This window comes from Astatotilapia calliptera, chromosome 13, assembly GCF_964374335.1.
Source record: "Astatotilapia calliptera chromosome 13, fAstCal68.1, whole genome shotgun sequence".
Taxonomy (NCBI): domain Eukaryota; kingdom Metazoa; phylum Chordata; class Actinopteri; order Cichliformes; family Cichlidae; genus Astatotilapia; species Astatotilapia calliptera.
The window spans coordinates 2,219,557-2,237,365 of NC_137434.1; the positions used below are offsets into that span (position 1 = coordinate 2,219,557).

The window sequence follows — 17,809 nt, forward strand, 5'->3', positions numbered from 1 at the left end:
GCTTGTGAAATGGGACTGTCTAGCCTCCGTTGCGCTGCCCAGGTTGCCTAGCAACCATGATACTAACAGCTGGAAACGTGTCGTACAGCTTTGTTTGACAGAAATGAAGGAGAAAATCTTTTGTTCATTTGTTTGTTTCTTTCTACATGAGCTTTGATCATTCTCTGTAGGATTAAGCTCAGCTATTGAACGGCGTATATTTTAAAGTAAAGGCTTTAAAACCAAGTTAGTACAAACGTCACTAATGTCACATAACTTTGCCGACATGTGGCCAACAGTAATGTTTTAATGTTCTTCGTTATTAAACATTTGCACATAAATAAGTGACATAATATTCAGTACTTACTTAAAGTTTACTCTTCGGGCGCCCCTCATCCGCCGTTTTTTTTTTTCCGGCAAATTTATCCACACGCACCGCTGCGCTATGCATTCTGGGATATGTTGGGCCACGAAGTCTACACTGCCACAGCCTTAAAATTCAGGGAAATGAAGGACGCAGTTCAGGGCCGCATTTCGAGCAGCCTTTGAATTGGGACAGCCTTCGGCGCGCCGCTGTGACGTAATCGGTCTTGAAATGCGGCCTTTAAGGCTGCAGACCCTGAATTGGGATACAGCCTGTGTTGAGCGCTCAGTGGATCTGCGCTCGACAGTGCAGCCTAGGCGGAGTAATCGAACGCAGATTCACTGAGCGCTCAACACAGACAGCATCGTCAGAAGGAAAGTTGATAAAATAAATTACAAATTTTGTATTGTTCGATACATATGCGTACCGAACCGAAAGCACTGTATCGAACGGTTCAATATCGATACAAGTATCGTTGCACCCCTAGTACCTTGTTTTTGGAATAATGGTTTCTCAGTTAGAAAGAGGAAATACAAAAAAAATCCACTTTTAAATTAATTTGTTTCAAATTACTTTTTAAGCATGTTCATGGGTCAAATTCGTTGGTATCACAGAAAATTGCTAATACAAACCAAATGTGCATGTGATGTGTATTTCACTTGGGATACTGAAAAGCACATTATATGTGCAGGACATTTATGTAGTCAAAATAATCCCTGTTAGCAACAGTTTAGGCCAAATGCTGTTTCTCACATTTTTTTTCTTTGTCTTATTATTATCACCCGTGTTTTGTTACCCAGCTGTGTTCCCTTCCACTTCCCATACCTGCCTGAGTGTATAGAGGTGTTTTCTCCTCAGTGTTTGTCTCAGCATCTGCGCGTACGAGTTCCCGGTAAAGCCTGGGTTCCTTTGCCTTGTGGGTTTTGTACTTCTTGGACTGTTTCCACAACTTTATTAAAAGGTGCATTTTGAGTTAACTGTCCTGTGTTTCTCAGGCCCATGCTTCATGACAGGGTAAGAGTCATAAGATGACTTGTTTCAGACAGTTTATGAACTGAGAGTCCATCTTAAGGCAAAGCATAGGCTAAATAAAGAAATAATGGGTCAAATAAAAATAATTTGGGGGGATACATTTGCAAGCAAGCAAGCAAGGATACATTTGCTTAATTATAAAGAGACTAAAAGAGAGGAACAAAAACATTTCAGCGTACACTCCTGGACTGCTGTGTCAAACTGTGCCCCTCAATGCGTTGTCAGAATAGATATGTAATGACCTGTTCACCAGTCCTGCTGTAGGGGTGATGTTTTGGGTCTCCTATAGCAGCTGCGTGCATAATAAATACATTGGTTCTGGAATTATTTTTTCTAACTGGATTCATAAATTGCTGTAAAAACTCTGAGAATATATAATTAAGACAAAAGGCAGCTCTAACTGAACCGTTTGCCATGTGTAACCGCTGTCTATACTAACACTGAGCAGAGACATTTAAATGCTTTACAGAATCTCTGAACAATAGAAGTACATTTAAAATGAAGAAAATCCAAGTCTGTTATATCCATATGCTTTGATGTTCCTTTTTTGTATGGGTGACATCTTTCTATCATCACTTATTCTCAATCTGTCTTTCTGTTTTCCTCTTTCTCTGTACCCTGGACTTCATGTGGTGTCCTAGCCAACTGCATCCCTCAGTGCCATAATGGAGGAATGTGCCTCAGGCCTCAGCACTGTGTCTGCAAACCTGGCTCAGAGGGGAAGGCATGCGAACAGAAGACTGTACCCACACACTCCTTTCCACCGCGGCCTGGGAACGGACCCACCAACGGGCACAACACTGGTCACACAAGCGGGCACACCACTGGTCATACTAATGGACACACTTCTGGCAACACCAATGTACACAGTGTGGTACCCCAGCGGCCAATACCTCAGCAAGTGCCTCCTAATGGTTATGGCTCTGGCCCCTCTCCATCTAACAACATGGGCCAGATGAAACTAACTGTCAAGCCAGCCCCGCAGTTTGTGCGGCCACATTACATACAGCAACACATCCAACAGCAGTAAGTATCTTTGATTCAATCTTTCAATACATTTTTCCATGAAACGTCTTCACACCGCCACATCCCTAATTTGCTTTGGTAATAAACATTAATTTGTTTCCCACATATAGCTCCTGTGATAGACAAGCTTCTGGAAGTCATAAACCACATAAAAAAAAATAACAAAACCAAAAATGCATTTATGCATTTGTGTCAGATTTGTAGGCAGCATTTTCATGATGAAATTCTCTCATCACATCCCAGAGATCTTCTGTTGGATTGAGCTCTGCTGATTATGGAGGCCATTTAGTAAATTTATATTATAAAATCAGTCTGAGCTTTGTTACATGGGGTGTTATCCTTCAGAAAGTAGACATGTACTCTGTGGTCATCAAGGTTTCAGCAAGAACAGTCAGGTAGGTGGCGATGATTAAATGATACTCAGTTTGTACTTACAGGTTACAGGTTACAAGTTTTCCAAAAACGGATGTTCTCCTCCTATCTTATGTAGATGCTATACCTCCACCAGTTGGTGGTATACAGGGAGTGCAGAATTATTAGGCAAGTTGTATTTTTGAGGAATAATGTTATTATTGAACAACAACCATGTTCTCAATGAACCCAAAAAACTCATTAATATCAAAGCTGAATGTTTGTGGAATTAGTTTTTAGTTTGTTTTTAGTTTTAGCTATTTTAGGGGGATATCTGTGTGTGCAGGTGACTATTACTGTGCATAATTATTAGGCAACTTAACAAAAAACAAATATATACCCATTTCAATTACTTATTTTTACCAGTGAAACCAATATAACATCTCCGCATTCACAAATATACATTTCTGACATTCAAAAACAAAACAAAAACAAATCAGCGACCAATATAGCCACCTTTCTTTGCAAGGACACTCAAAAGCCTGCCATCCATGGATTCTGTCAGTGTTTTGATCTGTTCACCATCAACATTGCGTGCAGCAGCAACCACAGCCTCCCAGACACTGTTCAGAGAGGTGTACTGTTTTCCCTCCTTGTAAATCTCACATTTGATGATGGACCACAGGTTCTCAATGGGGTTCAGATCAGGTGAACAAGGAGGCCATGTCATTAGTTTTTCTTCTTTTATACCCTTTCTTGCAGCCACGCTGTGGAGTACTTGGACGCGTGTGATGGAGCATTGTCCTGCATGAAAATCATGTTTTTCTTGAAGGATGCAGACTTCTTCCTGTACCACTGCTTGAAGAAGGTGTCTTCCAGAAACTGGCAGTAGGACTGGGAGTTGAGCTTGACTCCATCCTCGACCCGAAAAGGCCCCACAAGCTCATCTTTGATGATACCAGCCCAAACCAGTACTCCACCTCCACCTTGCTGGCGTCTGAGTCGGACTGGAGCTCTCTGCCCTTTACCAATCCAGCCACGGGCCCATCCATCTGGCCCATCAAGACTCACTCTCATTTCATCAGTCCATAAAACCTTAGAAAAACCAGTCTTGAGATATTTCTTGGCCCAGTCTTGACGTTTCAGCTTGTGTGTCTTGTTCAGTGGTGGTCGTCTTTCAGCCTTTCTTACCTTGGCCATGTCTCTGAGTATTGCACACCTTGTGCTTTTGGGCACTCCAGTGATGTTGCAGCTCTGAAATATGGCCAAACTGGTGGCAAGTGGCATCTTGGCAGCTGCACGCTTGACTTTTCTCAGTTCATGGGCAGTTATTTTGCGCCTTGGTTTTTCCACACGCTTCTTGCGACCCTGTTGACTATTTTGAATGAAACGCTTGATTGTTCGATGATCACGCTTCAGAAGCTTTGCAATTTTGAGACTGCTGCATCCCTCTGCAAGATATCTCACTATTTTTGACTTTTCTGAGCCTGTCAAGTCCTTCTTTTGACCCATTTTGCCAAAGGAAAGGACGTTGCCTAATAATTATGCACACCTGATATAGGGTGTTGATGTCATTAGACCACACCCCTTCTCATTACAGAGATGCACATCACCTAATATGCTTAATTGGTAGTAGGCTTTCGAGCCTCTACAGCTTGGAGTAAAACAACATGCATGAAGAGGATGATGTGGACAAAATACTCATTTGCCTAATAATTCTGCACTCCCTGTAAAGGAAGAGTCATTCTTCCTTTTGTGGAGTTTTGTACAGCAGTTGCCATTTTTTTCCAAAGCTTTTTTCCTTTTCTTGGTTGCCAGGTCAATACATCTTCTCTGAAGAGTCTCGACAGAAGACATGCTACTGACACAAAACATTGAGCCTACTGAAATACATTAATCTTGCTGATATTAGTGAAAAAATCATGTATGTGTGCATCAACAATGAGATTTGTCTTTTATACTTTTATTCAGAATAAAAGAAAAATTCTGTCTTTTATTCTGTTATTCATAACAGAGTTCCATTTTGGGATGATTGCTATCCTCTTTAGGAGTGGTTGAAGTAGATTTATTTCAGCAGTAGTCTTGTCTGGTCAAAACATTGTTTATACCACTTCAAGGTGGATATTGCCGTGTGTGTGTATTTGCATGATATGCAGGATCAATAGAGATTTAAAGAAAAGAATTTTAAAGCATTTGATTGTGAGGAAAGCTATCCGTTTAATTGCTACCAGACCTGTGTCCTCGAAATGGAAAATGTCACCTTTAAAGGTTTTGGAATAAAGAAGCACTGATGGATTTGATAGAGGTTTTTAATTTGTTTGCACGTACAACATTGTTTATACTGATAATTTATGACTGAAGCCTTTCGGGGCTTCATTAGATCAGCTGCACATTGAAGACTGTCTATGAAATGTACAGCAATAAACATGGAAATTTTGAGAACTAAAACAAAATGAAATCCAATCCAATACAAATACATCTAATCACAGCAGTTTGAGCAAACTGTAATATTTGCTGCAGGCAAAAAAACTCAACAAAAAGTTTCTGTTGAGCATCTGGAATTGTTTAACTCTGTGTAGCATCATAATGAAGAGCTGGACCTTTCTCCGGTATGTTCCCTTCAGGACCATTTTGAGCAAATCGCGAGCATTTAATCAGCTTCTTAATCCTATAATTAGAATTTTCTATTGTGTAGAAAAACAACATGCTGTTGTAATTGCTTTTCTTTTTCTTATGTTAAGATATCTCTGGGATTAAATGTGCAGTTATATTCATGTATAGCGATAGAAAAGAGAGTTAACATTAAAGTGGGCTGTGTGTGGCCTGTGTGATGTCAGAGGGGAGGGGAAGCCATCTGCCATGACCGGTTAGGAGTAAGGGGAAGAAAAGAGAGAAAAAGACAAACTGTTGGAGACACTTTAGTAATTACTAATAGTGATGTAGGAGAGACAAAAGAGGTAATGCTCAGTGTATCATGGAAAACCTCCAGCAGCATAACTAATAAAAGGTCTCAGGGACACTTCATCCAGCCCTAACCACAAGCTTTGCCAGTGAAGATGAAATATATGAAATATGGTCCCTTCTTCTAGTCCCTGTCAGCATTCTTGATCAGCTGAATGCTTTTCAGGAAGTTTTAGAGCATCTTGAATTACAGTAGTCCAGCCTAAAAGTTATAAATGCATGAAATAGTTTTTCAGTGTCACTCTGAGATTGAATGTGTCTGATTTAAGCAATATGAAAAAGGCAGTCCTACATGTTTGTTTGATTTGCACATTGGAGGATTTCATTGTTTAGAATCCTGTCCTGTCTGGCAGCTTTTGCAATCAGAATTATTATCTGAATGCATTGTTGTGCTGAACATATTTTTCTTTATCCTTTTGTGTTTTGTGTTCTTTTGCTTATTACGTGTTATAGTATTACAGTGTAAAAGACAGGACAGACAGGGGAAAAAGGAGGGGGAATAGGGTGAAATATAATAAAAGGATAGAGTACAAATAGAAATTCACAATGTATTGCCTACTGCCGCACCTGTAAGAAAAAACAAATATACAAGGGCAGGGCTCTAGAGTGCGACCAATTTGGTCGCAAATGCGACCAAATTTTTCAGTGGTGCGACTAAAAATAAATATTTGGTCGCACAGGTGCGACCAACTGTTCCGGTAACAAAAAAAAAATCTCTGTAACTCTCCGTGTGGTCAACAACAGACACACATTATGCCCCTATCGTGGACTAAACCAATCAGAGATAGTCAGGGGCGGGACCTCTCTGATTGGCCGTGGTCCAGTTGAAAGTGCAGGTGGAAGAGAGAGGTGAGTAGCTTGAATAAAGTGATATCAATTCATTAACGGATTCCACACAAAGACCTAAACACGGAGCGGACCCAACACATCAGAATCAGCTTCGTCTTTCTCGGCTTTCTCACCCGACGGCCTGAACACGGACACGCTGTCGGAGCTTAGCGATTCTTCGGGTCCGCGCTGTGTTTACGTCTTTTTGCGCTGATTCTGAGCTGCAGGTTTTGCCTCTCTCCAACCAAAATTCACCGAGCCTGCAGCAAAAGAAGCAGCAAACTGCGCTTCACATTTGATCAATGTCGTCATGAATTCCCTCTGACTTTTGCTGTTTTGCTTCCACCACGATAAAAATCACACTTCCTGCACAGCTCTCTCTCTCTCTCTGTACTTCAGGAACAGTTTCCCGTCTCAAATCTGTTTTCTGCATTATTCATTCGCTTATTACCCACCAGTCTAGCGTTGTTTACAGCGCTTTTTCTTTTTTCACTTAAATGACCTCGGACAAGAAAGCCTAATTTCTGCTGTTCAATACTGAAGAAATTTAAATTTCTTAAAATTATGCAAAATTGCAGAATATTTTTAAGGTTATCTGCTATAAAAAGCCAGACCAGGAAAATCTCCTTCATGTTTTCCTGTGTTTTATTCTCAGTTACTTTCACACAAAGGCATCTGCTGTGATTTTCACAATTCTGATGAAGTCTCATGTGTATCAGTACTGATAAATGATCAGAATTATAATATTTCTGACTGTCTGAGGCTAAATTGAATCAAATCAGGACTTTGAGAACCGGAATTGAATGGATTATAGAAATCAGTGATGATACTCAGCCCTAGTGAGCAGCCTAGGCCTGAGAGAAGTGGATGTACTGTAGCTGTGGGTAATAAGAAAAGATGAAAAGAACTATTGATAACTTTTTTGTTAAGTTAAGGCCTGATCTGTCTGAAATTCATAGCCAGTGCTCTGACACGGTGCCATCAATATTTGAATGCTGAAAAAGCACAGTGTATCCAGAAAACACATTATATGCTGCAGTAAATGCACTGCCCAAGTGTCCCCTCTCCCCACGGCCTTTCAGCAGCAGACAGCAGCAAACAGGTCGTCAGAGGAGGCCAAGATGATGATTAAGTTTTTAACATTTTCTACAATATTGACAAAGCACTTTAAGCACAAGTTTGTTAGTTAATAATTTAGAAATTAATATTGTCTGTATGGACTTCCCCCCCAAAGAAAGTGCACATGTAAAACTGCGGTGTTAAGCGATGCGATTGAAAAATTTGAGTGCGCCTAACTTTTGTGCCGGTACGCCTAAATTTTTAAAGTTAGGCGTACCGGTGCGCCCATGTCAAAAAGTTAGTCTAGAGCCCTGAAGGAACACAAAAATACAGATACTGTCACAGTCCTGGGTCGTCTGACCGGTGTTTTGAGTTTCCCTGTATTGTCAGTGTTGGGGAGTAATGGAATACATGTACCGGCGTTACATATTTAAAATACAAAATATTAGTAACTGTATTCCCTTAAAGTTACCGTTTAAAAAGGTGGTATTCAGAATACAGTTACTTTGTTGAAATAGATGGATTATACAGCGGTCTCTTCCTGTTTCATATGTTAGGCTGTTCCCTCTCTATTATTGGTAATTCCACGCCGGTGGAAACAAACAACACGCATTAAGAGGCTCTAATGCCTGGGTCTCAATCTCGCGGCCCATGTCACTTCTACCTCCGCATAATGACGTGAAGAAATATTTTGAAAAATTATTATTCAAAAAATTATTTAATATGAAGGCAATAGGCAAAGTGTTACAGGCATAGCCCTAAAGAATGTAGCTTCATGGGCAGTGTAGTCTGTGCTGCAGGGAGAATGGACTGCCATACCCGTTATGTGTCTGTGAGCGCAAATGAGGGAGAAAAAAGAGTGGAAAAGTACGAGCTGTCACCGACCAGAAACGGGAGATGGAAGCATGTAAATATAATAATAACCACTGCAGCCAAAAAGAGTGCCTGACGAGCCCAGTTGTAAGTAAGCTACTAAGACTCGACTGTACACTGTGTTCGTTTTTTCCTCCGAACCAATAAGTTCTGTTTGAGCAGCCTTTCAATGCCTCTCTCTGTCTCTCGCAAGCACAGTTGACATAGACAACAAAGTAAAACTAGTTTTTGGCGACAAGCCCGACAGGGAACCAACGTATTAGCCAGAGGTCCCTTTATTACGGTTCGGAGCTGTAGAGCTGTTTTATACAGGGTGGGCCATTTATATGGATACACCGTGATAAAATGGGAATGGTTGGTGATATTAAAGTCCTGTTTGTGGCACATTAGTATATGTGAGGGGGCAAACTCCTCAAGATGGGTGGTGACCATGGTGGCCATTTAGAAGTCGGCCATCTTGGATACAACCTTTTTTTTTTTTTTTTCAATAGGAAGAGGGCCATGTGACACATCAAACTTATTGGTAATGTCACAAGAAAAACAATGGTGTGCTTGGTTTCAATGTAACTTTATTCTTTCATGAGTTATTTACAAGTTTCTGACCACTTATAAAATGTGTTCAATGTGCTGCCCATTGTGTTGGATTGTCAATGCAACCCTCTTCTCCCACTCTTCACACACTGATAGCAACACCGCAGGAGAAATGCCAGCACAGGCATCCAGTATCTGTAGTTTCAGATGCTGCACATCTCGTATCTTCACACCATAGACAATTGCCTTCAGATGACCCCAAAGATGAAAGTCTAAGGGGGTCAGATCGGGAGACCTTTTTGTTTTGCCCATTCTGCAAATTCTGTGCGCTGATCTGGGTCGTCCTCGTTGAGATGCTGCAGCAGCTGGAGTTTGTAAGGGAGCCATTTGTGAGTAGCCAATATCCTCCGAAGGGATGTTCGACTAATGCCACTCTCCAGTGACATGCGGCGAGTGCTATGCTGTGGGCTCTTGCTGAGTGAAGCTAGGACAGCCACTGATGTTTCTTCATTAGTGACAGTTTTCTTCCGTTCACATTTTGGCAAATTCAACACTAAACCAGTTTCCTGAAACTTAGCAAGCAGTTTGCTGACTGTAGCGTGGGAGATGGGAGGTCTCGTAGGGTGTCTTGCATTGAAATCTTCTGCAATGACCCGGTTACTGCGTTCACCAGATATCAACACAATTTCGATCCGCTCTTCACATGTTAACCTCTTCGACATGTCAATGGCTGTGAACAAAGAGAAACTTGTAAATAACTCATGAAAGAATAAAGTTACGTTGAAACCAAGCACACCATTGTTTTTCTTGTGACATTACCAATAAGTTTGATGTGTCACATGGCCCTCTTCCTATTGGAAAAAAAAAAAAAAAAAAAAAAGTTGTATCCAAGATGGCCGACTTCTAAATGGCCACCATGGTCACCACCTACCTTGAGGAGTTTGCCCCCTCACATATACTAATGTGCCACAAACAGGGCTTTAATATCACCAACCATTCCCATTTTATTACGGTGTATCCATATAAATGGCCCACCCTGTATACGTACGGAATAGTTTCCTATATGAGATTGCTGCTAAAAGTGCAGCCGTCCACCCTACTGTTACTCATTTTATATTAAGATTTAAAAATCTAGTTGGTATTGGTATAGCAAGTAGCCTTCAGTAATAGTAATAAATCACACAGCAATAGTACATTCATGTAGTTGTAAAAAGCATGATAATATATTAAGCAATCCAAAGTATTCAGAATATGTTACTCTCATTGAGTAAGGAACGGAATACGTTACAAAATACATTTTAGGGCATGTATTCTGTATTCTGTAATCTGTAGTGGAATACAGTTTAAAAGTAACCTTCCCAACACTGTGTATTGTGATGTTCATTGTTTAACTTTATTTAGTCATCTTAAGCTCCAAGGTTGTTCGGTTTGAGTTCTTTGTTTATTAGATCCCTTTATGTCATCACCCCTGTGTCCCTTGTAGGAATGGGTATCGTTTAGGTTTTATCCGATACCGGTGCCAAACTGGTACTTTTGAAACAGTGCTGGTGCTTAAACCGGTGCTCAAACCGGTGCTTAAAGAATGGAGAACACAAAATTGGTCCAAAATCCTCTCATGTTCAGCTGTTTTTTTTGTAAAAAGATAACAATGTTAGCCTTTTCTGCAGCTATGGGGCATATATGGTATCACTCTTAGCTGGAAGCAGTGCTTAAACAATGGAAAAAACACAAACTTTGTCCAAAAACCTCTCATGTTTAACTGTTTTCCACTTTTTCTTTGGTCATTTTAGCCTTTTTGGCCAGGGTGAAGGGAGTATCTGCCATCAAACAAGAAGACAGCCGCATGTAGCTATGATGATGTTTGCTAGTTCACCTTACATGCATTAATGTAATAACGTGGTTAGCCTACTCAACGTAAATTACACACGAACAACATGAAGCTACTCACGCAGAGAAGAACGGCTGCTGCTGCCATCATCATCCGTCATCATTTCTGCTACACTGGCAGGGCTAGGGGCCAGGACTCTCCTCTTTGTGTTTTTGGGGGATGTTGCTAACTCCGGGTCCGATAACAGACAACCCACCCGCAGTAGATGCGCTCGGTGTGAGGTCTCACAGCAAGCTATCAAATACGGCGCATTTCTCGGCTTTTAAAAAAAACGCTATGCGTCGCCAGGTGTTTCATCAGATTCGAGGTGTTACCTCCTTTGACAGTATCACAGTATCAGCTTAAAGCACTTGTTGCAGGCTGCTGAGTTTGCATATTTTGCTGTGAAGTACAGCCAGACTTTTGACCGCTTTGCCTTGGTCATTTTTAATCTGTAGCTCTGCTCTAAAAGAACGCACGTACCTGGCCCCGCCTACTATCCTCGGAAACGTAAAATGATTGGCTAGAATCTAAAGTGTATCACAGCTCAGGAAAAAAAAGCACAGAAATAAAGCACCGAAATGTGCGCTGCTTTTCGGTCTGGTTACTACCGTTTATGTCAGAACCGGTGCCATCATGGCACCGGATACCGGTACCCATCCCTAGTCCCTTGTTGGTTCATGTGTCTTAACCTGTCATGTGTCATGTCTGCGTCCCGTTATGTTCCTGCTTTATTTTGAAAGTCTTTCATTGTGCTTATTGTTACCTTTCCCCATGGTGTCATAATGTCATTCTAGTCAGCTGTTTCCCCACACACCTCCTGTGTGTATTTAGTCTGTGTGTTTTCTTTCAGTCTTTGTCAGGTTGTCTGTTTGCTTTCATGTCTAGCCATGTCATGTCTCAGAGTTCTTTGTACTGATCAGGTTTATGTTTATGTTTGGTTTATTTCATAGTTCCATAGTCGCATGTACCTGTTCAGTTTCATATCAGTGTCTCTCGTCAGAGTTTTCATAATTGTTTAGTTATTTCCCAGTTTGGGTTTCAGGTTAGGATTTGCCCTGTTCACTCTTGCTTTGTTTTTGTGTTCATGTTTTGTCAGCCAAATAAATGGCTCGCCTTTTGTTTAAAACTCAGTTCCGTCTCCTACCGTGTCTGCATTTGGGTCCCACCTTTCACTTGTTGTGTGAGTGTGGATGTGAGTGAGAGATTGAGAGTCAGTGTTTCTGTATGTGTCTTTGTCACAAACATACTTGATAAACAGGGTGGGAAGCCGCAATATCTGTCCCCCAGAGCCAGAGGCAGAAAGAGATGGAACCAGGACAACCGTACCATCTGCAGCCCCCAAGAGTACCGAAGATCTGAGTCCGTACATCTCTGTAACATCTGCATATTCATCCAAGCAGGAGAGGGAGGGACGCCCTACATGGGGTGAGAATCGACATTACCAAAGGTGAAATGCAGTAAACTCCACTAGATACTGACCACCCCGGTGCGAGTCAAGAACAGGCTCCCAGGGGCCCAGGCACCCACGAATCACCAGGCGTCCTGCAGAGCCCCCTTTCGACAAGGAGGAGGTCCAAGCCACCTGAATCCACCGAGAGAAAGGGCCAACGACCACACGACAACACCCAACCTCAACAAGCAACCCACATCCCTGGGAGGGGCAGAAGCATCCAGCGAGCATAAGCCGTCCTGAACCAGCAGCAAACCGGGACGATGCCAAAGCCCAGGACAAACTTTCTGCAGACCCCCGTCTCAGACAGGGTATGAGAAACAGTGGTGCAGGAAGATGTCCCCCCCCCCTCCTAGTGTCTAAGGCGCGATGTTGAGTGGGTATGTTGTGGAATGTACAGGATGAGCATGACTGTGTGAAAACTAGAGTGTTGTTAAAGTTGAGGCTAACGTCTCGTGCTGTCAGTGACCTTGAAAGTGGAAATATTCTAAAGATTTCACATTACGTTTGTCAGAAACTCACGTTTCATTTGAAGGCAGCTCTGGCTTTATTTTCACCTATTTTAGAAGTGATGCCAGGAGATTGTTGCACAACTTTTCCATGTTTCAACTTCAAGAGTGACCCACTTGGCAACACGCCCATGCCTCTAACAATGTTGTTTTCCACATCTGGAATATTGTTGAGCGCATGGAGAGTCTTGATATAAAGTATCAATGGACACCGTTGCTTTTTTTCCTTTGTAACTTCTCATAGTTGGAGTCCGGGAGATACTAACGAATATAATCTGCTGATGATTAGTAGAAATCCTTGATATGGTTAATGATAAGGCCTGCAAACAAACTGTATTGCTGATACAAACACATGGACTGTTCAGTGTGTTTTTCCAAACATGGATTGCTTACTGTGAAGACTGTGTTATTGCAGTTTGGATGGCCAGTACTCTCCTTCTCCAGCAGTCAGTGTAATAATAGGTAAAATTTCTGCCGGCACTTTCATATGTGGACTTGAAATGCCATTAACTAAAGCTGTGGGTAAGACTTGGGTTTGGTTTGCCTGTCACTATAGCAGATGACTGGAGAAAGTGCAGTCGCATCAGACACGATAAAAACTGTCCCGATGCCTTGTCTGGTCCAATTGTTGAAAGTAGATTTAAAACAATTTTCCCCTTTTCAGGTTTGTGTTACAGCAAAATGTTGATGGAAATGTCCAGAATGACCAGCGTGTCCGCTTAATGTTGGCATGTTAGAAGATGAATATTTCTAGTATGTTAATGAACACATTTTGTGTGCAGTGTTTAAGATGCACTCTGCAAAACGTTAAGAGGAGTTTTTTGTTTAATGTCCTGCACAGGCACACATAATTGCTACCAGACCTGTGTCCTCGAAAGCTGTTCTTGATTTGCAGAAAGCATTTATCTCTCACAAGGACCTATTCTCCTTTTGGTTCAAGCAGAAGAGTGGTTATGTCATAGAGTACAATACAAAATATAGTATTAATTCCCCATTCCTTGTTAGGTCATTTGTGTGGAATACAGATAATTAATATTTTTTTCTACAACAATGCTGACCAAATTTATCTACACATATCTACACATTTTTTAACTGATACACAACCTGGATTATTACATGGATTGTTATGTTGTTTTGGGGGTATGCCATTTGCCTCTGTCAAAAACAGAGAAAAGTAAAACACTTAACGTAAGCTCAGATTTACAAGAGACCTTATCACTAGAACTGCTAGTGTTCCAAAATCTCCAGAAGTGGTCATTTTAACCGCTCCTGCAACAGTAGGAATAATGGCAAAGGCATAATTTCTAATCAAAACTGATAAACAAAGGGTACAACAAATAACGTGACAACTAACACATCTAAAAAAAATAGAATAAGAACGTTCTGAAAGGTTGAAAATAACTTTTGGATAACATCAGGATTAATTGCACTAAAATAATGACAAAATAAAAACAGGTCAGTTTTAAATTTCAGGTGATTGCCTGAATTGGAAAACTGACCTTACAGCTGGCTACAGAAATGCAAGAAACACATTTTAAATAATTATTGTATAGAGTTTATCATCACGTCCACATCACCAAACTTGCAGCCTCTGCACATTGCTCCGCCTAAATCTGAAGCCCTTCCCCTCCTTAGCTCTCCATGCTCTGACCTACACCCCAAAATCCCGTCCTCAACCTGGCAAAAGAAAAAATAGTCCCCTATATATTTATCTATCAAGATTCGAGAAGTTTATTGTCATGTACATGCCAAAACACAGATGGTTATGCAGAGCAATGAAACTCTTACTTTGCAGGTTCTCCTCACACAACTAAAAAGAAAGTAATAAATTAGTAAAACAAGTGCTTTGTAGCACTTGTAGTTTATGTGTGGGTGTAATTAGAATTTAAAGTGCAAGTAGTTGCAACACTGTCACAGTGATAATATACAGGGAGTATGCAATATTAGCTATGAGCTAGTTCTTGTGCTGCCCTGATTAGTGCCTTTGGGAAAATAAGCTGGCCAAGCTGGCATCCCTTTTCTGATCATGTGTTTTTGCAGCTCCGATAGTTGGCTAAATTCCCACTGTGCTAACTTGATCTTGGCCTCTAGTCTCCGTGTCCATGGAGGGTACGGCTCCTTGTGGCTGTTCATCTTGTAGCCAAACATCTCAGTGATCACTGCTGCTGTAATGTAGATGAGTTGGCTGCTTTCCGTCTTGGTAGCAGTAGAGTTTGTCCATAATGCTACATTCACATCTTTACACTTACCGAGGGCTTTCACATTCAATGTCTTCAACGCACCAGTTGTTCATGGGGCATGGTACTCAATCTTCGATGGTGAGGATGATGGTATCTCCCCCCTGACCTGATGTCCAAACTCCCTTTTGCTTTAGCATTTATGTTGTACCTCATCAATCTCTAGTTGAGCTAGCAGTTGCTTCGTTTAAATGTAGAAACACCTAGCTACTAGTTTTTTTGCTTTTGGGTATCGAATTGTCCCACATCCTCTTCATGTAAACCCTCCTTTTGGGATTACTTGTGTAGCAGCATTCCCACCGTGCCCCACTCTCATCCTCTGTCTAGCCTACTTAGAACATGCAAACCTAAAATCCCCGGCCAGATGGTATATAATCAGTATATAATCCAGTCCTGTATCCAAAAACCTAATACCAAGCTAAAGCGTTAGAAGCCTTGTGTTGGAAAATTTGTTTCAAAAAGATACAAATTTGTCCAGCGTACATGGAAATCTTGTTGGGTCACGTCTGCAGTTCACAGTATTTGTTTTTTGGCTTTGATGCTGCTTGGATGTGTTGAATGTAATTTCCCAACCAATGTTTCAGTAATGAGTTAACAAGAATGTTGTGAATGTATTTGTTCTTTTGTCCCTCTAATGATGAATAGGAAAACAGCATAAATGGCACAAAAAGCAGTTGGCTGTGTGTTGTGCATAAAGTCTCCATTTTTGAAAAATGTCTAGTGGTTTTAAGATTGGAGTGGAAACAGAAATGTTTACAGATAGGATCCATCTTATAATTGTTCAAAATATTGCGCTTGTCTAGAATGCCTTCAGTTGGAACGTTAGCTGGTGAATGGCACTGTATTGCCTCATTCTTTTTGTAAAGACCTGAATCATTTAATTCTTTTTTCTTTGTTTTTTTGCCTGTCCCGTTTGGCTCTTTTGCCATCAGAATTGTTGTCTAAAGGCGAAGAAAGATGCCCAACGGATTTACCAAATGGACCATCCCAGCCTTGCCGTAATGGTCTATTTGATTCACCTTTTATTGTTTATTTTATTTTATTTTATTTTATTTTCACTTGCTAAATATGGGCCTTGAATGTGTGGGTGGTTGTGGTGGAGCGGGAAGAGGGAGGCAGCTGGAGATGGAGAGGGAAGGAAGGGAGGGGCAAGTGACCCCTCCCTGGGGCCAGCTCCCCCTGCTGACCCCAGTAGGCACCCCCATACTCCGCGACCCGCCAGGGAAAGGGGGCCCAGGCCCATCCAGACCGGGGCCCAGTTCGGCAGCGCCGCCTGGCCCCACAGAGCCCGGGACAGCCCACCCGACCCCACCACAGAGAAAACTGCACCCACCCCGTCATCCACTCATCTTCCAGACTACACAAGACAATAGACGCCCAGGCTGAGATCTTCCTCCACCTCTCCTATATCTCCCCCTCCTGCAGAGAGAGTTCCTGAAGAGAGGAGACCTCCTGCAAGATGTAATAGCCTCTCCCACCAGTTGAAGAGCCCCCCAGGTGGCTCGATGCACTGGTGGCACCCTGCGCCAGGGCTTGTTGTGTCTGTTTTTTTAAGACCTTTCATATTTAGTACTGTGAAAGCCTCAGTCAGTTTATGTGTGATTAATAGATGTAGTTTCCGGTTCTGGAAATTTCAGTAAGCGGAAGTGCCTTAAACCTGCACTCTTATTTATACAATCTGGTTGTATAGGAGTCTAAGAAAAAACCCTTCTGCTCCACTCTCTTCATCAGTGACCCCAGTAGATTTTAGGTGAGTTCATTGCTAATCTTACAACATGTAGGTCATTTTTTAAAATGATGGTTCCTATTAGAGTCCAAAAGGACGATAAAACAGAGCGCGCTTAAGAGTTGGTCCACTGTGTAACTGACAAGTCACTACCCTTTGAGTATGCCAGAACTGAACACAGTTACACTTTAGAAATAGAAGTTTGAGTGACTGCAACTGAGAACATTACATTTCTACTGTAGTTTCATAACAATTTAAAACATGTAACACAGGTTCAGACTGACTGAATTTGAACTTCAGGAATTTATAAAAAAACGTGAACACTTGAGATCTTGGACCACATATATAAATTTTAACCAAACACATATAAAGACTGAGATTTCCTGTTTGAGCAGTGATGTTGACAAAATGTGTCCAAATGGATAAACATGCAAATATCTGTTAAAGTACCCAGAACCATTTTTGTAGTAGTCCCTGCTTCACTAACTCTATCCAGGACCACATTTTGCCAGGATGTTGCACACACAGTCTCACAAGGTGAAAATAATACCAAGCCATGGTGTTAGGAGCCTCATAACCTATGTTAGAAAAGTTGGCTTGGCTGTAGCCCAGGAGGTATAGAAGGTCATCTGCTAACTGATCCCTGGTTTCGCCAGTCTGCATGCCAAATGTCCAAACCCAAAGTCGGAGTGTGAATATGTGTGGATGTTAGATAGAAAGCACTTACGCATCAAATAAAAGTGCTTGTATGAATGAGGTAAGTTGTAGAGTAGGAAAGCGCTATATAATTATATAATTTATTCATGAAAACCTTCATTAACAATGTGCCTGAGCAAAGTGTTGGCTCATTAAGTCAAGTGACCACACTACTCTAGAAAAACTGCACTGAAGGGAATAAGCTATCGGTTTCCTTTCTTAATCATTGTTGTGATCATTAGGACTAATTTAGTGGTCATTTGACAGCCCACACATGCTCTTTAGAGACTAACAGAGGAAAATTCTCTTAGTTCTGA

The 17,809-nt window shown here is 41.4% G+C and overlaps 1 protein-coding gene across 7 annotated transcripts in view; it reads left to right on the plus strand.

The window, feature by feature from the left end:
* The window catches only part of ltbp1 (latent transforming growth factor beta binding protein 1), a 135,958-nt gene that overhangs the window by 24,529 nt on the left and 93,620 nt on the right, over positions 1-17,809 (plus strand). For all 7 annotated transcript variants that reach the window (XM_080287815.1, XM_080287813.1, XM_026190474.2 and 4 more), the window contains exon 3: positions 2,017-2,401. In XM_080287815.1, the coding sequence (XP_080143941.1) occupies positions 2,017-2,401 (385 nt within the window). The remainder of the gene's footprint in view (positions 1-2,016; positions 2,402-17,809) is intronic.